General features: G+C 46.6%; 1 protein-coding gene across 2 annotated transcripts in view; it reads right to left on the minus strand.

Moving 5' to 3' along the window:
- Nucleotides 1-785: 785 nt before the first annotated feature.
- The window catches only part of TSPAN18 (tetraspanin 18), a 186,602-nt gene continuing 163,246 nt past the window's right edge, over nucleotides 786-24,141 (minus strand). For both annotated transcript variants that reach the window (XM_034769594.1, XM_034769593.1), the window contains 4 exons: nucleotides 8,609-8,707; nucleotides 7,030-7,209; nucleotides 2,658-2,741; nucleotides 786-1,110 (listed from right to left, as the gene is read on the minus strand). In XM_034769594.1, the coding sequence (XP_034625485.1) occupies nucleotides 1,063-1,110; nucleotides 2,658-2,741; nucleotides 7,030-7,209; nucleotides 8,609-8,707 (411 nt within the window). In that variant the 3' untranslated portion in view covers nucleotides 786-1,062. The remainder of the gene's footprint in view (nucleotides 1,111-2,657; nucleotides 2,742-7,029; nucleotides 7,210-8,608; nucleotides 8,708-24,141) is intronic.

Here is a 24,141-nt window from a genome sequence, read left to right on the forward strand (position 1 = left end):
CTTTGCTACCAGTACCATGTTTGGGAATTCCCCACCTGGCTGGAAGGAACATTGGAACCCAGGGCAGATAATTAAGCTAACAGAGCACTACAAAAGTACAAACTACAATTTTGCATGTCGGAGTTGAGTGGCCAAGATTTAGAACTCAAAACAATATGCCCTTGCCATAAGGCTGGCAGCGTCAGCTATTCTTGGCCAGACCAATCATTTTTAAAGGAGAGAGGGGTAAGATCAGGATTCAGGAACCCCTTGCTCTCCTCCAGTAAAACACTGAACAGAAAACCAAAGTGACAGAGTAAATAAGGAAAGGTATGCACCAAATTTTTGATTGCATCTCAGCCCTCTGCCAGCCCCCATTAGAGGAGGATCTTCCTCATTTCCCACAGGGTCACATCCCCTTTGGTGGGACTCCAGGGAAAGGCATGCCCCACTCCACGTAGTCCAAGGGTTCTCCTGGAGGTGTTAAGTGATGGTAGTTGACCCTCCTCTACTGAACATGTGCTTCCATTTCCTGGCTGGCAGTTAAAACTTTAGACCAGAAATGGAAATTAGTAAACAATGGCTGCCACAGTTTTCTGTGTATCAAAAGCCCTTTTTGTCTGGTCGTTTGAAACTTGCCTGACCTTTACCCCCATGTGCTGTGGTTGACCTGCTTCCTTTGGGTACTGAATCGAGCCCCTGTGTTGCATTATACAGTTCTTCGCTATCTAAAACAATACAATTGTGAATATACTAGGCAGTGTCCTGCTCTGATGGGGACCATTTCAGTTGCCTTCCCTCCCACCCACCCTGCAGGCTCCGTCAGTCTCTAGTGCAATTCATTGCACTTTGCTCCTGATCAATGTCTGTGCAGGTTGCTCTGGGAGAAGGTCGGTGTGGCGTAGTGTAGTGCACAGCACCTCAAAGTTCCCGCCCCTGAAGTACAATCCATTTGGTCATTCATATATTACAACCCTTTTTTGTTTCCATTTTGCTAAAAAAAAATAAAGTTTTTTTCCCCCTCTTTTTTTCGGTCTTTCTTCCAAGTACATAGGAGCATCGCAGTTGCTCAGGGGGCACCTCCTACTGGATCCCTCGAAAGAGACACATTGCAAAGATCATGGCAAACAGCTGGAAAGAGAAGGACAAACAAAACACAGCCATCAGCCACATCTTACAGAACAATGAAAAACCCTTACTGAGGCCTATGGCTGCCCTGACTTAATATAGACTGAATGAGAAGGGGGAGCTTTCCCCACGCGAACCAGGGAGAAAGAGAAGGCAAGGCATTGCTTACCCAAGCCTGGGAGAGAAAAGGGTTTTAGCAGAGAAGAGACTGCACTCCTTTCCACCCTGCCCATTACTTTAAACCCTATTCCCACCCACTATCAACAAATACACCCGAGTGGATGATGGCTACCACAGCAACCTGGGCTCTTTCCAAATTGTCTGCAAGTGTTCTGGGTAGGGTACACTGCTAATCTGCAGGGCTCCCACTGCCCACTCTGCACCCTCCCCTGCTCCCACTGCTGCAATGGAGCTCACTCTCCAGCCAGGGGGTGGAATGCTTTGCTATTCCCAGTAGTTGCTGCTCCCTTCAGCAGGAAGGCAAGCCACCCTCACTCCCTGAAACTCCCCTCTAGAGATCCAAGTGCATCAGCCCCACTCACATTGCCAGTGTATCAGGAAACCACATGCCAGAGCCTCTGTGACAGTGCCCCAAAATAGCGTCATGTTTAAGTAGGGGTGACTTTCTGATGGAACCCTGGCTCAGCTTGTGTCTACCTCAAAGAGCCAAATACAGATGCTTTCTATAATGGAGATACATGCAGTGTTGCCAACTCTCATGATTTTGTCATGAGTCTCATGATAATAATTTTTTTTCTTAAAGTCCCAGCTCTTGGAGTCAAGTGGATATGTAATGATTTCTGCCTTCATTCCTAAAGAGAAAGCAAGTTTCTAGCCTTCGTGACTGTGAAGAAAGCTTCAAAATGTGACCCCAGTTCACCATAAAGGCTCAAAAAGCAGAAGGCAAATAAAAAACACCAGATCTATTGTTTTTATATGATTTTAAAGCCAATCTCATGATTTTTGGTAAGCCTCCTCATGATTTTTGAACATTTGGGGTTGGCAATACTGTATATGTTCATAATCTCAGGCCACTATAGTTTCAAACTCTAAATAGATGCCCCTTAAAAAGGCACAGTTTGAAACATATTAATCAAAATGTGCTTCTAGTTATCCCCTGGGAACACATGGTTGTGTTATTATCCTCTCCTCCAATGGTCTGTGACACTCACTCATTTCATCTTGTTTTAAGCACTATGGGGCAGGGACCATCTCTTTTATGGAAACACACAACAGGGCCTGATGGGGGCCTCTGGGTACTACTGGGAAAAATGCTGGATTTCTTAAAGCCTCTGCTTCTTATGGGCCTGTAATTTTATACCAGGCCTAACGCCAGATGGCAGTGCAGGCTTGTACGACAAGGGATTTCTCTGTCCTGCATGCAGACGGAAAGGAAATCGAGCCCTTACTTACTAGTTACTCTGAACTATAATCTCCCTGCATTTTGATAGGGAAGGGTCCTGTTGAAAGGCGAATGTGCAGCTCCTGTTCATTCTACTGGCTGCACTTGTATAGATACTGCATTTTTAGCACATTAACTGCTCCGGTACCTCAATGGCCAAGACGCCAATGGCGAGAGCTCCTGCAAGGTACACATAGGTCTCGAAGGAGTTCAGGATCACAGTGTAACAGCCCTAGGAAAGAATACACCATTGTGAAAAACAGATAAGCAACAACCCCTTTTGTTCTATAGACATTTGCTTATGGCCCTTGTTTGTGTACCTGATTCATGTCAGACCCAGAAACCAGATACATGACCTCCAATCAACAGACAGTGAATAACTGAGACCCACTTCGTGGGGCCTTTAGGGAGGATGGCCCCTGGAGGCTGAGGCTGCAGTTGATGAGAGATGGGCTTGGCTAACCGAGCCATAACCCACCGCTAACCAACACTGGCCATAGCCTTCAGCAAGGCAGATAAGAGTAGCACTGGAGAAGCCTTCACTCTGCAGCAAGGATAGGACAGGTTGAGATGGAAGGATGGACAAAACCAGATAGAACAAGACTGGGGGGCTCCCATTATTGAGGCTGGTTTCATTGAGTCTTCATTTTACTGCAGGGGGTAGAGGAAGGGACCATGAGTCAAGGTTCCTGGATTCTATTCCGAGTTTAGGCAATAATTCACTGGGCATCCTGGAGCCAGTCACTGTCTCTGTTCCTTAGTTTCCCCATCTGTAACACTGGTCAAATCCTACTTACCTAGCATTCTCCTAGGAGAATTAATGCTTGTTAAGAGCTTTGAGATCCTTGCATAAATGGGAACACTGAAGTGCAAAGTAAATCTTATCATCCTAAAAGTTATCTATTGTCATTCATATTAATTATTATTAATATGGGAAGCACCTGTAAAAGCTCCAGTAGAGAGAGGAACTCTTCTGGGAGGCACCACTTTATCCAAATCTCAGTTGTGCTAGTCCACAAAATCCCCCAACAAACTAGCAAATTTCTGCAAATGGGTTGTGTGAAAAGAAACAGATACATCAGCGTCTGTTCTATAGAAACATCCATACCTCCTACTGAACATTTCCCTGAGACACATACACAAATGTACACTCACATGTGCACTCATCCATGGATACATACCCTCTCAGTGTACACCCACCCTGCAAGCACAGCCTCTCTCCCTCTCCATGCGCGCGCACAGACGGAATCCTGGGCTGTTTTAATCACCTCATTTTTATCTTCAGAAATGGAAAAAAATGAATCAGTGGCCTTACTGAGCATATCATTGATTCTGGTCTCAACCAGACCTTTCAAAATAAAGGGATGATGGAAAGGTCATCTGGGTGAAGAAAAATGAAAAAATCTCAAACACCCATGGGGAGCGCATTGCAAGCAAAACTGCTGCATGTCCTTATCAAGGGAAACTGTGCAATGAGCCATAGCTGGGCAAAGACACTCGCAGGTCAAAGACTGGGGACAGTGGATGGAGTGCACACCTGCATTTATAGAGTGCTTCCTCATGCATTGCTGTATCTGACAGCGCTCTACAAGGGCTCAAGTGCTTTATTAAGTCTTTTGGCTAAAGGGCAGGGAACATCCTTTCTAGTGGCAAATAGCCTACAGTGTGTTAATTGAGAGATCTTTCTTCCTTCTGGAGATAGGGGCAAAGTCTTCCACCATCCTCCCATTTCAGTATCCCTTACTCTCAAGGGCCTCTTATTGTAGTGACCTTGCCTACCACCTGCTGTGGCTCTTTCCAGAGTCCATCAATGGTGCTTCCCTACATTGGCCAAAAGAGCTATTCTGCAAGCCCCAGAATGAGACCTCTGCAATGCGACAGTACGAGGCACTGTCAGGAAACCACTGGACCACTCCATCCTACTGGCCCTTTGGATGGTGTTCTATACACATTAGTTGTTCAGAGACCTTGGAGCCAAAAGATGCATCTATACAGGGAGAATTAGAATGGGTTTATCAGCAGCAGGGCAAGTGCCAGTGTAAACAGGGCTCAGGTGCTTTTACCACTGTATCATATTTCCTCAGCCTGGACTGTACTGATTTTTACACTGCAGCTAGTACCAGTGGCAGCTACACTATTGCAGGAGTTATTATGCTACTGGCGGTAACTTTTCTAGAGCAGACAAGACCCTGTGGACAGTTCTTGTCTGACTTCCAGCTCAGTTTGGCAGAACTAAGCATCCAGTCTTTTGGGTGCTTATTCAAACACAACTCCAACTTTAACCTCAGGGTCTCCCGTAGCCAGGGGTGCTGGAACAATTTGTATAGTGGGGGGGCTGACAGCCATTGAACCCAACTGTAAACCCTCTATATGATGGAAACCACTTCAAACCAGGGGGTGTGGCAGCACCCCCAGCTCTAGCACCTATCCCGGTAGCCCCCTTTGAACTGCCCCTGCTGCACAGTAGGTTCAGCATGCCAAGAAAACTTTTCAACACAAACTAGGCCAGCATCCGCCTAGCAGCTCTGCTCGCCAAGAACTTGACTTTGGTCCAGGAATGTCTGAGCTCAAACAACATTCAAAGAACTTCCCTCATCCTTTACTGGTTAGGATTATTTCTGACAGTTGTCTAATGTGCTCTTTCTCCAGCCCATATGTTGCAATAACACACACAGAGAAACAAAAATCTCCCTTTCCAAAGGACTGAGATGGGAACTTATGGACTCAATATGCTCCAGTGACACCACAAACAGAAATGCAACAATAGGAAGAGAGACATTTTTGTTGTCCTCTTTAGCCCTGTTTGTCAAGATTTGTCTCTTTTCCCCCCACGAGTGTTTGTTGCTTCTCTCTCTCCCTTGTGTGCTTGAGGCAATCAGATCTGGCAGAAGCAGTGTTGCAGCGTCTGCTACGATCTCTCACCCAGAGTGCCCCTGCCAATGTTTTCCAGCTCCCAGACTGGGGAACAGCTTACAGACTGGTTCTAAACTCATCTGCAATCTGTTGTCAAGTGCTGGAAATGGAACCAGTGCTGCTTAGAAGAGGGAGATGAGGCAGCAGTATTTCATACAGTTCAATTGTCCCATTAATTCTGGGTGAAACCCTTCAAGAGCCAGCCAAAGTACAAGTTTGTTTTGCTGAAAGTTTTTTGAAACATGAGGGCTTTGGGTAAGTGCAGGGTCAGGGCCGGCTCCAGTGTTTTTGCTGCCCCAAGCGGCCGGAAAAAAAAAAAAAAAAAAAAAAAAAAAGATAAAGCTACGATCAGCGGCACTTCGGCAGCAGCTCTACCGCTTCGTTCCTCGGTGGCAATTCGGCAGCAGGTCTTTCCCTCCGAGAGGGACTGAGGGACCCGCTGCCGAATTGCCGCCAAAGAGCCAGATGTGCCGCACATCTCCATTGGCTGCCCCAAGCACCTGCTTCCTTCGCTGGTGCCTGGAGCCAGCCCTGTGTAGGGTGCATATTTCTGTAGGGGGCGGGGACGGGGTAGGGAGTCTGGATTTGGTTAACCAGGACGTTCAGTAAAGTGTAGGCCAGAAAAAAGTGACATTATACTGAATGTCCTTGTTAAAAATTGGGTTGATGGAAAGTGCTGGACTGAGAGCCCGGGAGACTGAAATAGTCTATCTCTAGAACCAGAATGATAAGGGCACAGCAATGCAAGCTTCTCTCCCCCCACTCCGCCAACGTGCCTATCTCCTGCCTTGGAGGGACCATCACTAGTGGTGAGAGGGCACTTGAATCTCCATCGCCCATTCAATCTTCACCTCTCTGTTGAAAGGGCCAATAAGTGACAATAGGTTCAGATTGTAGACGTGGTTTCTTTGTGATTGACATTCCCCTGGTAGGAACGAGACTCACAAAACTCATTCCAAACCTGGGTCACTAAACAGCATCATTGCCATCTACTGGCTGAGTCACTAATGACCTTGGTTGGGTTTGTATTTAACTTCTGGGTGTCTTGCCATCTATGCAAAAAGAGCAATGCCTTATTCTGCATCATGTTCAAGAGCACTGATTTGGGGGTTATTTTTAAACATATAACTACATAAATGGCCCTTTCCTGAGTTTTGTGACCCAACATACTCCGTGCAATGTAAATAGCAATAACAATGAGAGATGGTGAAAGAATCAAAGACAAGAGGGACAAGAATCGAGTTTTCAGCTGCAGATTTAAGGTTGGAAAATGCAACAAAAAGTTACATAATCCTTTGACATCAACTCTCTTCATCCATTAGATTTGGGGAAATATGCAAATTGCTATTGATGACACAAAGTCATGCTGCTGCAGTATATTTAAAGCCCACGTAGTGAAAGGACACTGTCAAAACAAGACCCGGGTGGTACATTGATACCAAGAGCTGGCAGGCAGTGTAAATGCATTGTTTAGGCAGTTAGGAATGTTTAAGGGCTGAGTTATGGTCACCAAGACAGGGACCCATAAACCCTATCAGCTCCCACAGCATAGTCTGTTTAAAGCTCCTGGTGATGCACTTGTCAGCCCCGGAATGATTTCCCCTTACCTGTCGGTTCTGGTACATGTCTCTCCCCATGAGGCAGTCCTCCTTGCTGACAAATGCCCCATCCCGGCTCTGGAGCTCTCGCTGGCAACAAGCTTCTGGGACCACATCATCTGAATGGAGGAGTCGGAAATGAGGAGTTTTTTCAAAATCCTCCGGCCCATTCACTCCACAGCAGCCAAACTAGGGAGGGACACAGGAAGGACAGAAATCCATAAGTTCCACATTGTCACTTCTGAAAGGAAGCACCACAAATCCTTTCAAAGTGATGATTTTGTGGGGTGTGAAGGGTCGGGGTTCAGTGAAGGGAGAGTGAGGGCAATGTGGCTGCATTTGTGTTTTGATCCTGGCACATCTTTCATCCATTGATCTCAAACCACTTTATAAAGTATCATTATCCCCATTTTACAGATGGGGACACAGACACAGAGATTAAGGGCCTGATCCAAAGCCCACTGGGAGTCTTGCTGTTGACTTCAATGGGCTTTGGATCATGTCCAAAGCGACATGCTCAAGATCACAGAGTGAATCAGTAGCAGAGCACAGAATACAATCCAGGCTCCTTATTTCCCAGTCCTCCCTATGGCTGATATCCAAGATGCTGCTGGTTCTTCCCATGCCAGCTCTAATGCACTAGATGATTCACTGAAGGGCCACTGCAAGTACTCAAGTGATTCGCTGCATCTACCACCTTTCAGGCTGCAAAAAGTTTAAACATTTCATGCATAAAATGTAACCTTCTTCTTTACATTCCTGAATCAGCATTAAGGGCAGCTCTCTTCTTTAATTTTAAAACTGAATTGAAAGCTGTGGAGACTGATGTCATTTATTTATCTGCTGAACTGGCACAGCATGAGTTGTACTAAGGCAAACTTTCCACACACACACACAGCCCTTACTTCCTGCAACTGGAGAAGAGAGTGGGGGACAACTTCTAGTAAAGGAGAGGGGAATTCAGACTCTACAGCAATCCTCGACTTCCCCGCTGAGCATCCCAATTAAGATGGCCAGTACTTCCGTACTAGTAATTAGACTATAAGCCACCTGAAGAAGAGCTCTGTGTAGTTCAAAAGCTTCTCTCTCCCACCAACAGAAGGCGGTCCAATAAATGATATTACCTCATCCATCTTGTCTCTCTAATATCCTGGGACCAATACGGCTACAACAACATTGCAAACTATCAGCCACCAACTCATTTCACCAGGGCCATTACAAAACCACAAGATAGTAACAACTTTTGGCCATAGCTGACCTAACCTGGATTTGAAGCAGAATCCTAGAGGTGAAAGGGTCTATAGCAATGGCCCATCCCCTGTACCATCCAGCTAGCTGACTGTCTCCAACACTGTACTCTCCCCCTTCTGTGGGCAGCTCAAATACTACGTCACTTTTAGCAAGGGAGGTGTTGCTGGTAGAATTTTAATCTAACTCCTAATTGATAAATAGAATCCAGATTGGTTTGTATGCAGCAATGTACTCTTCACAGCAGGCAAGCATAGGCTGCAGCACTGGGGCAATGCTTCCCTTTATATTAGTGACAGAGCTAGCTGCCACCAGGAGATCCAGGAGCAAACAAGCTTACTGTGATCATAACCGAGTTCCAGGTGGAAGAGAAGACATCGGTCTCATTGTTCCCCCGATAGTGCTTCTTTAGCTCCTTGGTGAAGAATTCTCTAGTCAGCTGAAATACACAGAACACAGATTATTGCCAGCACCTCAATTCAAAGTATTCTGGTGAATGCTATTATTCATTACAAATTTAAGTGTAGATACAAGATCCTGTGCAGTTAGCGCCTACTAAAATCATTTTATAAACTAGGGACTCCCTGCTTTAGTGCATGGACATTAGCTCTGCATCCTTTTAGGGTGAACAATGCATCTGCTGCCCAATTAGAAACTAAGGGCCCGATGTGAGGTGGTGGTGCTTAGCACCTCCTTAAAGGTGCTGAACACCCGCAACTCCCATTGACTTCAGTGGGAGTTAACAATGCTTACCAACTTCCAGCAGGCTCTTGCAGAATCAGGCTATAACAGATCTGCCCTTCAATTCAAACCACAACTATAGGCAGGTATGAAGATGAAGCCTGCAAGGGATTAAGAGCCTAATGCAGTGGTGGGCAGCCTGCGGCCTGTCCGGGTAATCCGCTGGCGGGCTGCAGCTCCCAGTGGCCACAGTTCGCCATTCCCAGCCATTGGGAGCTGTGGGAAGCAGCAGCCAGCATGTCCCTGTGGCCCACGCTGCTTCCCGCAGCTTCTATTGGCTGGGAACAGCGAACTGCAGCCACTGGGAGCTGCGGGTAGCCGTGCCGGTGGACAGTCAATGTAAACACTGTCTTGCGGCCAGCCAGCAGATTACCCTGACGGGCTGCGTGCAGCCCGCAGGCCGAGATTGCCCACCACTGGCCTAATGAAATGCCCCATGAAGTAATTTGGTTTCTTTACATTGACTTGTGTGGTGGCTGGATCAGGCCCTAAAAGAGTTCATGCTTTGTGTGGAAAGCCCATTACATGTGCAGGGTTTAGATGACATCATGTGCATGTTGTGTGCAAGGGCTGGACAGTTGTGCATGTGGGAGGGTCTTTATGCCTGAAGATACTGATTAGCATGTGAGGATTTTGCACCCAGTGCTCTCTTCATTGTGCATTCTTCTGCATCTTCAGTTTTACAGTGAGTGGCCATGCTTTTATAAAATGTAGAGGAGACACTGCACCTATAAAATGCTGACTGCACCTTAGCATTATCCATGGTGAATGGCACTTGTTCGCTAAAACCAGCAGGACTTGTTTAGAATTAAAAGTTAAAAATTGATTTCTACATATATTTTTAAGTTAACATTCTCTTTTATTTTTTTTTATATGTGGAGCTATTTAAAAGAGCTTCATATAACAAAGGTCTAAAAGGGACACTAAGACAGATCTGAAAAGCCACATAAACATAGCAGTTAAATCTACCAGACCTTAGACAATTCATCTCTGAAAGACACGATTCTCCTCTCATTTACACCAGTATAATCTCCATTTACTTCAGTGGAATTACTCCAGATTTTTTCCAGTGTGCATGAGATCAGAAGGACACCCTAATATTGTACCTTCTGTGAACAAAGATGGATATAAATCCATGTAATAAAAAGGAAAGAGTCACTGCCAACTTTTACAGTTGATATTAGAAAAAGGATTTCTTTGACTATTGTACTAACAATGATCCAGAAAGAAAGAATTTTAAAAATCCACTTTGCATTTCCACCATTTATGTTTTTTTTTTACATTTCCTTCAGCTTGGACAATGAAAATCAATGAAATCAGGTTTATTTTTGTTTATCGTAAAACAGAAAAAATATAATAATAATTTCCCTCAAAGTATCTGTTAAAAGAACAACAACAACAGAGACCTTGAAACAATCAAATCCTATGTTTATTGTTCCTCAGAAAAGATGTGATAACTAAAAATAAAGTTTTAACAGTCCGGTTAAACCGAAAACTCTGAGGCAATTTTATAGTCCTGCTGTCATTTCATAATAAAAACTTTAAGGGATCCTTTTTGCACCATTAAGTCTTGTCTTCGCTCTCTCTCTCTCAATCCTGCATTGTGATCCACACAGGCAAGATCTCTCTGTCAGCCCAGAGCTCCACTGATATCAACAGGCCTCACATAGGTACAGCTGTCTGACCCCGCCTCATATACTACAGGATCAGGGCCCAAGACTGTAAGCCCTTTGGGAAAGGGACCACTTTGTTTTGTGCACTATTCTATCCCACAAAATGCATTGTGGATGTGAAACAAGCAATTGTAAATATAATAAATAAAAATAGCAAAAGTCAGTTTGCTTTCAGGTCTAAGTGATACAATGCGGGAGTTCCAAACACTGTAGGGGTGTGTGTATTTCTTTAAAAATCAATTGTTTCCACTGGAACTTTATTACAAAACTTAATAGAAACTTTAAGTGAAATTCTCACCCCACTGAAGTCAGTGGGAATTTTTCCATTGTCTTCAATGTGGCTAGAGTTTCACCTTTATTTTTGTTCCCTGACAGGTTCTGTACAGGCCAGTTTTAAAAATCTAAATTATTAACCAAAATATAAGTTGACTCTGAGTAACATTTTCTAAAACTTAAGAGTCCCATTGACTTTCTTTGAACTGTGGGCTCCACAAGATGGGATTCCGAGGGCGACTTTGCTGCCTAATTTGCCACTTTAGGCACCAAAGTCTAACACTGAGGTGCCACTGTCATTCACAAAAACCATGCTCTGCTGCTGTCTAACTCTATAGGCATCTAAATGTCTGCCATTAAAATTCCAAGGTGCCTAAGTTTTGGCAGCTGGGCTGTGCCCAGTCAGTCCTGACACCACCCAGCAGCTTGGAGCCTAACTTATGCCTAAACTCCAGCACAATTCACCAACTAGGCGTTCCCCTGCCTGTCTCTCCTGTAGTGCTTGATCTGGTAGGCATGCTGTCAGCAGAGCTAACCCCTCACCAAATAACCAGGAGGAGGAGGAAGTGGTGGTATCACCCCCCAATACACTTTAGTCCTGTGGTTAGAGCCTGCACCCAGGATGTGGGAAGCTCAGGTTTAACTCCCCATTCCCTCTGCCTGATGTGGAGCAGGAATTTAAACTTGGGTCTCCCCCATTCCTAAGAGTGCCCCCCTAACCACTGGGCGACAGGGTACTCTGGTGCAGGTCCCAGTCTCTCCTGTTGAAGCTGCTCCTCTGTGGATAAACCAATATTCATTGGGCCAGATAAAGAATGATTCTGCAGCCCAGTTGTTAGGGCTTCATGTAAGAGGCGTGAGGACCAGCTTCCAGTCCCCCTGCTTCAATTACTATGTAATTATTTGCACTACTTGAACAGCTTCATCAGGAAAAATTGAGAGAAGTCTCAGCATTGCAGCATCTAAGTCCCCCTTGTCAGGGCTGGCTCCAGGTTTTTGCCGCCTCAAGCAAAACAAATTTTGGCTGCCCCCTTGGGCTCTCTCCCCTGCCCACCTGCACCCTCCTTCCGCCGCAGCCCTGGGTCACTGGTAACTCGCTCCCACGGCAGGTCATTCAGCAGGAATTTTAGATGTGCACAGAACACAGACAGGATTGGTTCCCATATGGTTACAGAACTGCAGTAAAGTGGAACAATTTTCAACTTGTGTGACTGGAGGATATCTGGATGCATATTATAAGACTGTCCTACATAAATGAAGAAAAGTTGAGGTGCCTTTATTATTCTTTTGTTCCTCTTTCTTTCTTTCTATGGGGAATTTGCCAATGCAATATCACTGTCTTCCTTTTAAACAAACTAACAAACAAAAGGCAATGGCTGTTGAAAATAGCAATTCCAGTCCTAATAACCACTGGGAAGCATTTCTTGCTCAATTTTATCCTACTTTTTCTACAGCAAGTTACAGTGGATCAGTTTATTTGATTTGGGAGAAATGAAGTAACAGCTGCCCAAACTGAGCTTGAACACTCCTGAATTTTGAGGTGTTCAAATCTGGAAGGCAGGTGCGGGGGTGGGGAGGGGGCTGTGGCTCCACGGGGGAGCACGACAGCATGTATGCAGCAGTGTGTCTGGCACTGCGTGGAGCCAGACACGCTTGTCTGAGTGGCACGGTAAGGGGGCTGGGGGGTTGGATGGGGCGGAGGTTTGGGGGGGTGCAGTCAGGGGCAGGGAGAAGTGGGGGTTAGATGGGTCAGGGGTTTGGGGGGGCAGTCAGGGGACAGGCAGCAGTTGGATAGGCATGGGAGTCCCGGGGGTTTGTCAGGGGACAGGTAGGGGGTGGGGTCCTACGGGGGAAGTTGGGGGGGGGGCTCAGGAGGGGGCAGTTGGGGACGAGAAGGGGGGCGTAGACAGGGGGGGGGGGGCTGGGGGGCGGGGGGGGTTGGATGGGTTGGGGTTTCTGTGGGGGGCAGTCGGAGGGAATGGATGGTGGCAGGGTGGGGCTACCCTCCCTCCCTGTGGAGTGTCCTATTTTTTGAATGTTAAAATACGGTATCCCTATCTTCACAGTGCAGCTCTCCATTCACTGCAGCATGAGGTCTCAGCTACCTCACTCCCTCCCCCCCTCTTTCCTGTTGGTAGCGGCCAAGGGAATGCTGGGAAATGTAGTTCTTTCCCTGCTCCAGGGCTGGCTCTATAGGCAGGGAGCTAACCAAGGAACTACAACTCCCAGGGCCCCCTGTTGGTGCTCAGCTCCCATGCTGGATCCCTGCTGCCCCTGCAAATGGGCTGCCCCAAGCACGTGCTTGCTTTGCTGGTGCCTAGAGCCGCCCCTGCTCCTTGTGAATCCCACCCCTGGACTTGGGCTAAGACACTTATGTGTTTTCGAAAATCTGAATGCCACCAATGACACAGGATAGGGATTTTCCCTTGAGAAACCAGCACATTGGGAATTGCTGGGTTAGAAGGTGCAAAAACATATGCTCAGCATTCTGCTTGCCTTCCCTTCTGCATAATTTACCCACCCAGGCGCTTATCCTATGGAGACAGCAGCACAGGCTTTTTATGGAGGCTTGTCTGTTTCTTAAGTGCAGACTTTGAAACTAATATTACAGTTGGTAATAATCCCAATTGGCTGCTTTTGGCTAGGTCTGAAACAAGAGAGTCATTTGAATATAAAGTGAAACCTTTATTTTGACAGGAGTGATCCCAGAGGAAATTGTTCAGGAGTTTGTGTGTGATTTTTATGAGGCTTGGCCTAAAACAAAGCCCAAAGCTAGAACAGGGGCATGTTTTCCAGAAAAATAACTAATTCCTCTTTGTGGCTGTTAAACTGCAGTTTGTCCCAAACATCTGAAGTTCAGATAAATGTTAAATATGGGATTGCATGAGCTACTTTCTTCTTTAAATAAATACATAAAAAATAATAAACAGAATAAATGCAGCAAGATATTCCCTACCCCATATTCATTTCCCCCTTTGTCCGAGGCTAATAAAGGAGCCAATGAGGTTTCTGTACATTGGAGTATGATACCATGAGCTATTCAGATGGGAACAAAGGCCCTAACAACAACATATCTCTCTTACATAGTGCTTTTCATTCATGGATCTCAAGGTGCTTTACACAGGAAGGTAAGCATCATTTTTCAATTGGAGGGAGCTGAGGCACCAAGAGCTGAAGTGTCTTGCCCACGGTCAAACAGCAGGACAGTGGCATGGCAGGGAATAGAACCTAGGAATCCTGACTCCTAGTCTAGTGCCTTATCCACTAGCCCACACTGCCCCAGTGCACTGCCTTTTTGCCCACCGAGGGAATTTGCTGACTCTCTAATATGGGTGCTAATATATTATTGCTAAACACAAACACACCTTGCAGAGAATGAAAGAAGCTCCGTGTGGAGCTGTTACCCACAACACACTAAACCCTGTCTTTACAACAACAACAAAAAGTCAAGGATTCCATCAGTGTTCCTCCCACCAAGGCCTTGGAGGAGAACAGAAGGAGCAGGTCTTATGCCCAAGACAAGTCACCTTTGGTTTGGGCTGTGTTTCTGTCTTGATTTATTGTTCATAGAAGGAACTGATCATCGTACGGAGTGACATAACCAGCATCTAGATGAAACAGAGTGCTGCATCTTCACAAACCTCCTACCCACCCCTGCCCCCCCAAGGAAACTTTGAGGCTACCTGGCACAGGTGAGGGCAACAAATCTCATTACTGATTGCTATGCATTGCTATGCAGCCACTTCAAAGCCCCCTTCTTGTCTCACAGACCATGTCTTTCTCTATCCTCTCCCCTCCTTTAGCCCCAGTTCATTCTCTGTCTAGTTCACACAGTTCTCATTGCTGGTGAGGTGAGAGCCGTCCCTGCCACTCCTGCTACCTGGAACACCCCTCCTTTCTCCCCACCTCACTGACTCTTCATCTCATTTCAAATCTCAGCAGAAAACAACTCTTTCCTCCCTTGTCTTTGATTCTTTTCCTCCCTCTGCTATTAACTATTTAACACTATAACTGTATTATTTAACTCAGTCGAGTGTTCTGGGAGCTAGTTTGCAGGCAAGATGCTATACAAGATAAAGTTGTATTGCACCCTGTCTGGAAAGTGAGCAGTTGGAGTCTACCCATTACTTCTGTGTCACTGAATGCACCTAGAGACTGTGTTCATACGGAGTAGTACGCTGACTACAACAGCATCGCACAACTGAAGGAGTTTCCAAGAAAAGCCACTTGCTTACATCTGCATTCCACATTGCAGTGTGGAAAGTAACCACATTGCTGCTTCTCAGGATAACATTTTAACCACTTGTCTCTGAAATGAGTTATTTTAACAACAATGACCGTCACTCCTACATCTCTACCACCATGTATGGGTTGTCCCATCATTTGTACATGCTTCAGTACTAGAGGAGAGAAAAGGTGTCCGAGCACCATCTTATAGAAATGGTTCAAATACTTACTTACTCCAGACATAGATTCAAACAGAGATCAAGCCTTGTCCCTCTTGCAGGCAGGTTGTCAAGCCACCCAGCCTTGGGCTAACCCATAGACCATTGGCTCTCAACCTCTCAGACTATTGTACCCCTCTCAGGAGTCTGATTTGTCTTGCGTACCCCCAAGTTTCACCTCACTTAAAAACTATTTGCTTACAAGATCAGACATAAAAATACAAAAGTGTCACAGCCACTAGTACTGAAAAATTGCTCATTTCTTTCTCATTTTTAACATATAATTATAAAATAAAATGATTGGAATATAAATATACCTACATTTCACTGTATAGAGCAGGATAAACAAGTGATTGTCTGAATGAAATTTTAGTTTGTACTGACTTTGCTAGTGTTTTCTATGTAGCCTGCTGTGAAACTAGGCAAATATCTAGTTGAGTAGATGCACCCCCTGGAAGACCTCTGCATACCCCCAGGAGTATATGTACTCCTGGTTGAGAACCACTGCCACAGACAATAGCAAAATGAATCACAAAATTCCCAAACCACAGCATACACAAGGTGGGGCTGTTTAAAAAAGTACAGCAAAAAAATAGGCTTAGTTGAGAAGAAGCCTGAGGAGGGAACTGTGACAGACCCAGCCCAGTGGGGTATAGGAGTCTGGTAGAGGGCACATATACTGGTCACTGGATGAGTAGTTTTCTGTTCCCTGAGTGACCAGAGCAGGGGCTGTACTAGAGTAATCAGGAACCTGCTAGAACCAGTTAAGGCAGGCAGGCTAATTAGGATACCTGGAGCCAATTAAGAAGAAGCTTCTAGAATCAATTAAGGCAGGCTAATCAGGGGACCTGGGTTTTAAAAAGGAGCTCACCCCAGTTTGTGGTGGGAGTGTGAGGAGCTGGGAGCAAGAGGCGCAAGGAGCTGAGAGTGAGTGATGCTGCTGCTGCTGGAGGACTGAGGAACACAAGTGTTATCAGACACCAGGAGGAAGGTCCTGTGGTGCGAATAAGGAAGGTGTTTGGAGGAGGCCATGGGAAAGTAGCCCAGGGAGTTGTAGCTGTCACGCAGCTGTTACAGAAGGCACTATAGACAGCTGCAGTCCACAGGGCCCTGGGCTGGAACCTGGAGTAGAGGGTGAGCCCGGGTTCCCCCCAAACCTCCCAATTGACCTGGACTGTGGGTTCTTCCAGAGGGGAAGGTCTCTGGGCTGTTACCCAACCCACATGGTGAATCTCTGAGGCAAGAAAATCCGCCAATAAGTGCAGGAACCACCAAGATAGAGGAGGAACTTTGTCACAGAACAAATGAAGAGATTGTGCAAGCTGGGTTTAACACATGTACAGCTGTCTCCTGTGACTCAGTGTCTGTGAATGGGCAATGGGTAGAATTTCTAAAGTTCTCCACAACTTCTTGTTCCTAAACTACTAACTTGCCTGCAGTAGGAGATGTCCACCTCTAGAAACTATAAATTTTCTAAAAGATTTTTCATGCCTCAGCTGGCCATTTTGATGGGGGTTTCATCTGGTTCTTGTTACTTCATAGACAGATTTTAACACAATAACCCAATTCAAAGCCAATGCTTTCTGAAAAAAAAACAGTTAATGGGCTGCTCTTGCAAGGTAGTGAGTATCCTCAACTTCCGATGGCTGCACTGGTACCTGGCCAGATTGAGCCCTAGAGGAATACAGACATGCTGACAAGCCACAGTAGGGGGCTGCTCACCCAGTGACTCCCACTGACAATAATAAATTACATATGCACAGCCAGAGAGAACAGCGGAAAAATCTGCTGGTGAGTGGGAGCTTTTCCTGAATGAGGACAGCTGGATCAGACCCCCACTGGGTCTGATTCTTCTCTCACTAGCCCCCTGTAAATGGGGACTAAAACTCCACTGAGGTAATGGAATTACACGGGTGTAAGTGAAAGGAGCATCAGGCCCATATGTTTATCTAGCCTCTGTTCCAGAACTGGGTACAGTCAGTCACCGCAAGCTGTCTCCTCCTGCCCCAAGAGCCGATTCATGAATGTTTAGTTATCTGTCCCCTAGAAAGATAAACCTGGTGTCGCAATACCTGAAACTGCAGAGCAGTGTGTGTGTGTGGGAGGGCAGCACTTCTATGTGTGAGGCCCACTTCTTGTGCTTTCCTGGACGAATCCTCTCAAGAACTCTTACCGCAAGAGCTGTACTGACCAGACCATCCTAGACCCCCCAGGGTGTAACCTCTATTTACAGAGCTGCAACTGTTCCCACTAAGGCACAGGCTCACTGTCATTCAGAATGGAGCGACCCCACTGTTTACAAAGCACTTCTTTCCCTACTGCTTAATTGTGAAGCAGGGATACAAAGACCAGCCGCTTATAACCAAAAAAAAATCTTCCCCTGTATCCCCACAGACCATTCTACTGTACAAATATAGTATTGTTTTGCTCTCAGCTTTCCAACTATTTCCTCTCTCTTTGGTTTATAAAACTGTTATATGAATAACAATGTAGCCTGGCTGGAGTAAATCAAATCTGCCTCATTACAAAGTCCTTCCACACTTGCTCACCCATGTGTTTCTGCTATACTCTGTATATGAGCTGAGACAAATGTACACATTTTTATTAACACATCCATTGCAGTAGTGCACAGAGGCCCCAGTCAGGAGTGGGCCTCACTAAGACAGGCGCTGCATTGACAGAGTAAAAGAAGGTCCCTGGCCCCAACGAGCTTACAGTCTCAGACGACACACAATAAATAGTTGTAACAAACAATTGGAAGGGAAATGGGAAGGAAGATGAGGAACCAAACAGCAACATGAGTCTGCACAGGCCAAATAAATAAGATAAAGACAAGAAGTCACCAGTGGCCGCCTGCTATTCACTATTCGTTGACAGCTTCTCCTGGTCATCACAGTGAGTCTTGATCTGAAGAGGGACTTGAAGGGGTACAGGATTTTGCCTTTATGGACTAGTTCACAGGGGAGACAAGAAAGAAAATGCAAAGGCTCTTGGAGAGACAAATGGGTAAAGGAGACTACAATCACACGTAGGCAGAGGGCAATGCAACAGAAGCACCACAGACAACTAGGGAGAGACTAAGCTATGTCTACACTACAAACGGGTCGATGTAAGGTATGTAGGCATAAAGCTGCCGCAGTTAGTATATCACTTGTGTGCGTGCACGCTCAGCTCCTTGCGTTGGCGCTGCATATGCTCATCAGGAGTGCTTGTATTGATGCACAGCATGGTGCATCACAGATAGGCATCCCAGTGTGCCACCTACCATCCTATCATGCACTGTCTTTTGAGAAATTTAGGCAATGCACGGTAGGGCAGAAATGAGTTGTGCAGCGAGGGGGTCAAGATCCCATCAACGCAACTTTCTCAATCCCAAAATGTCATTCATAGCTCATAATTTTCACATCTTTTTTAAGATCCCACAAACCTGCATGGCACTCCTCCCTGTCCACCATCTCTGACAGAAGCAAGAAGCTCACACAGCTCAGCACTATTGCCATGAATGGTGCACACACAGGATGAACAATCCTCCAGGATTTGCAGAGCTGCAGGAAGAACCTCAGCAATAGGGGCACAGCTATTTTTCTGAGGACAGATTGTTGCGGACATAGCAAAAAAACAATTCAAGGATGTTGGTGGAGTTCACGGAACGGCTGCAGATAGTGGAGCACAGCTGCCGGGTCTGAGAAATGACCACTGACTGGTGGGATTGCATCATAATACAGGTTTGAAGGACAAGCAGCGGCTGCAGAACTTTCATATACAACAGGCCACATTCCTAGATCGATGTGCCAAGCTCACCCTAGCACGCTAGTGCATGGACACCAGAATGAAAGCTGCACGGACACTGGAGAAGTGAGTGGTGATCACACTGTGGAAACTTGCAATGCCTGGTTGCTACTGGTCAGTGGGAAATCATTTTGGAATTTGAAAAGCCACAGTGACGACCGTTGTCATGCAAGTGTTTAGGGCCATTAATCGTCTCCTGCTATGCATGTGACTCTTGGCCAATGTGCAGGACATAGTGGATGGATTTGCAGCAATGAGGTTCCTGAAGCGTGGCAGGGTTATAGACGGCACATCCATCCGTATTTTGGCACCAGCCCAGCTTGACACAGAGCACATCAGTAGAAAGGGCTACTTTTCTATGGTTATGTAAGCATTGGTTGATCACCAGGAACATTTCACCGATATCAGTGTGGGCTGGTCACGGAAGTGCAGGATGTTTGCATCTTCAAGAACACAGGACTGCCTGGAAAGCTGCAAGCAGCGATATTCTTCCATGACTGGTGGATTGCCATTTTGTGATGCTGAAATTCCACCAGCCTACCCCTTGCTTTCCAGGCTCGTGAAGCCATACACTGGTCACCTGGAGAGCACTAAGGAAAGGTTCAACTACCCACTCAGCAGGGTGCAGAATAACAGCTAAATGTGCTTCTTGTAGATTGAAGAGACACTGGTGTTGGATACTCTCAAGATTCAATCTCAGTGAGAAAAATATCCCAGTGGTTGTTCCCTACACAGTATCTGTAGGTAAAGGGGGGAAATTGCTGCTGGGGTGGAGGTGGAATGGCTGTCTGCTGAGTTTGAAGAGCCAGACACAAAGGTGAGTAGAAGATCTCAGCGTGGAACTATGCAGCAGATGGAAGCCTTGCAAAAGCACTTTACCCATCAACCACAGTAATGTGGTGTGGTGGACTGTGCCCTACCTGGCCCTGAAGTTTTGGCAACTGTTAAGGATTGTGTAACGCTTGGTGTACATTTATGAATACAACAGTCTTTTAATGTACCTATGAGTTATGCGGTACTTGTTGTACATTTATAATTACTACACTATGCTTTTCACTGAACTTATGAGTTCCGTGGTCCTGTACAATTACAAGTTCTGGGTGCTTTGAGTAGCACTAGGCATTCTGCAGGATATGTTGTGAAGTAATAAAGATGAATGTATTCATAAGAACGTAAAAACATAAGATCAAATAAAATAGAAATGTATTGTATACCAAAAACAGTGCAACAATCATGTGCAATTAAAAAACAAGTACAATACGAACTCTAAAAAATAAATGAATGGAACAGAACTTTACAATTAGAAAGGTAGAAAACATTCCTGGCCATTTCAGTCCATTTTGGCTACACATACACCACCTGTGGCTCTCACAGGTCAGTGTATGTGAAGCTGTGGTTGCCCTTACTGTCCCCCAGCTTGGAGTGGCAGGGGTAGGGATGCAGTCCCTATTGCCATGTGGAATGTTGCGGGATATAGAGAGGTGCTAAAACAGAGTTCTCCAGTCATGGCAAAGGGAGACAAACTGCTAGACCTGTAAGTCAATGAGAGGCTGCAGCATCTGTGTTTGCTACCTAAGAAGACTTATTTTGTCCTGGTGCATCTCCCTCTCCTGCTGGGATTCTCTTTCCTGTCTGCTCTTTCCTTCTCCATACTGTCTGCAATATTCACCCTGCTGGCCCTCTTGTTCACAGTCCAATGCAGCACTGGCTTGCAGGATCTTGCTGAACATACCCTCCCTAGTCCTCTTCTTTCTCCTCCTCATCAGGGTCAGGCATTCTGTGGGTATGGAGGGGGCACCCCAATGGCAGCAGCTACACAGACAGATGTATAATTGTATTTACAGTCACAATGGAAAATGAAAGAATTTTTGGAGCTCCCTTCCCTTATTCCCATAAGGATTTTAAATTAGACATGGTGTAACGGGATGGCACCCACCTCTCGCGAGTGCCGGCTGGCCAGGTGCGTGTGCCTGCGGTGACCCCTGTTGGTGGTTTCTCAGGTGGGTTTTCAATGACTCAGCCCCCTGCCCAAGTCTCTCTCACACAGTCTGTATGTGAAACAAAACAGACCCCTTCCAGGGCATACAATCCAACTGGGGCCTATCCCAGTACCTCTCCGTTGGTATCTCTGTAGCCCTCCCGGGCTCAGTCTTTAAATTGTCCTGGACCTGGTATGGGGCCATAACTGCAGGGCTTCCTTCCTGGAGACACTGTCTTCATCCACTCTGGGCCTTTCACTGACCCCACCTCTCCAGATGGGCCACTAAACCATCTGATCCTCTTCTGGGAGTGTTTCATAATTCAGTATGCAGACCTTTCTCTGGACCTTCTCAACTCCATTCCTCAGAGCTTAAGCCACTTCCCTAGTGGCTGGGAGGGGACCCAGTCCTGCCCACTACTCTGGGTCCCAGCCCAGGGACCCTATGAATTGCAGCCACGGGCCACTGCATCCCCTTTAACTAGTCACTATGCTGCTACAGGTAACTTCTCCATGGCCCCAGCACCTTCACCCATACCATACGGCTGAAGTCTTTTCCTCAGCCCCAGCAGCCAGCCAGGAGCTCCCTTTTGCTTTCCCCGGTCCCTGCCAGCAACTGATCTGTCTATGGTCTTGCCATTCCTTCAGCCAGCCAGGAACTCAGTCCTCACTCCTGCAGCTCCAGACAGTAACCTCCTCTAGTACTGCAGCTCCTTTTATATGGCCCTGCTGGGCCCTGATTGGCTGCTCCCTGTAGCCTCTCTCCAATTGGCTGCATCCCTCGCAGCCACTCTAGGCAGCCTGGAAGACTTCTCTACTGCTCCATTCTGGGATGGGGTGTTGTAGGACCCTCAGTCCTCCAGCTGGGGGCCTCTGGACCTAGTTCACCCCATTACACATGCCTATTGACAGTTCAGCTTTGGATTGCCTCTGCACAGCACTGTATGCAATGGTGCCTGCCAAAGTCATAGCAATGTGGCACGGTGAAGTGTCTTACTACAGAAAAAGCAATAAGCATCCCTAGAAACCTTCAGAAGAGCATTGCAGAGTACCTCCATGAAAGTTTCATCAAGATCTCCCAGGAGGATACAAGGGACGTCCCTCTGTACATAAACAGTTCTGCATGGTGCCCCCACGTAGCTCTACAGGGGAATGAAAAGCAGATCATAACTCTACCTATCTGTTTGTTGTACAGCTACCTCTTCTCGTATGAGTAAAACAATGACAAGTCAATGTGTGCGTCCTGCTAACTTGGGGTTGGGCCAGGTGTTATCTTTACATTTAACCATTGTAAGGAAAAATGTACGCACACACTTAACCCTGGATCAGGCTGCTCTGTGCTTGGCTGGCAGGACTGGCTAGACTGTTGAGGAGTCTCAAAAAGATCCTGACTCGCAGCATGGCTGGACCCCTCGGCCCCCTGCCACATGTCCCCCCCCCCTCCTCCTCGCTGTTCATTACACGGTTCTGTGTCTCAGGCTCTATTGAGGTATCCATGGTGGTCTGCAGGGTGCTGGTGGGGTCTCCACCAAGTATGGCATGCAGCTTGTTGTAAAAGAAGCAGATCTGCAGCTCAGCTCCAGATCAATTGTTGGCCCATGATATGCCTGTTCCTTCACTTTCACACGGCACTGGTGCTGACATCCCTTGTGCAATCTTTTTGTAGATGTCCATGTTTCTACAACTGGGTCCATAGCTGTGCCTGTGCCGCCTCTTCTCTTCACGGGCCCAGGAGATCCGATACCTCCTGTCTACTACAGGCAGGAGAGTGTCTGGAGCATGAAGTAGGCACCTTCAGCTGGGCAGTTGCACACAACAATGGAGAGCTGTTAGGTGTGCTCGCCAAGGTGGGCAAATCAGAAAAGGCATTTCAAAATGGGTGTTTTTTTGTGGGGGCAGGCAGCTTCTAGTCTTGGTCATCCCTGGGCAGTGGAGGTCACAATTGTGACCAGAATTGTGGGCCAGCTGCTGCAGGACTGTTAGGGTTGAGATAGGTCACACACAGTGCCTACACTCACCCTGCATCAACCTCAATGGGTCAACCCTGGCTCCACTTGGTTCGTGGAGGTGGTGTTATTGTATCAACGTAAAGGGGTGCATGTGTCAGCTGGAGACAAATTTGAATGTAGACACATGCACAAATAGGTTGATGCAAAACAACTTACATCGAACTAACTTTGTATTGTAGACCAGGCTTTAGAACTAATGACCATAAATGTGTATGGAGTGTGGTGGAGAATGGGAGCCAGTGGAGGGACTTAAAGCAGGGTTGACCTGAGCAGAATAAGGGGCCAAAAAGATGATCTCTCCAGCAGCATTATGAATGGGCCTTAGGGGGACAAGTTGAGCGTCAGAAAGGCCCCAAGAGGTTAGCAGTATAGACAGAGAGTCTGTAAGGGTGTGTTCAATATACATATTAGCTCATGATATACCAGAAAATAAAGATATTTTAACTTTAACATAACTTCACTGTAAAGCTCTTCTTTCTACAGGGATGAGCAACTGGCTCGCTGGATAAACTAGACTTTTTCACAAGGAATATTCACAATATGAAGCCTAGTGATGGGGCGGCTGCCTCTCTCTGGCAGAAAAGGGGTTAAAAGTAGCCTTAGGGAGGCTGTGCTGGAGGCAGCCAATTAGAAAGGGGCTGAGAGGAGTAGCCAATCATGGCCTAGCAGGCTCATGTAAGAAGGGCTGCAGGGCAGAGCAGAGTTCAGTAGCTGACTGGAGCTTGAGGAGAGAAGACCAGGCTCCTAGCAGGAGGAAGGAGCCCCAGTACCTGGGACAATTCAGTGCTACAAGCAGGGACCAGGGGAGCCAGAGAGAGCGCCTGGTGGGCTGCTAGGGCCTGAAGCCCTGAGATAAGGACAGAAAAGGGTGCTGGAGCCACATAGGAAGTGGCCCTGGGACAAAGGACTATAATTGCCACTGAGATAGTGGCTGGATGGAGATTACAGGTCTCCCAGAAGGGGAG

Source organism: Trachemys scripta, chromosome 4 (genome assembly GCF_013100865.1).
Source record: "Trachemys scripta elegans isolate TJP31775 chromosome 4, CAS_Tse_1.0, whole genome shotgun sequence".
NCBI classification, from domain to species: domain Eukaryota; kingdom Metazoa; phylum Chordata; order Testudines; family Emydidae; genus Trachemys; species Trachemys scripta.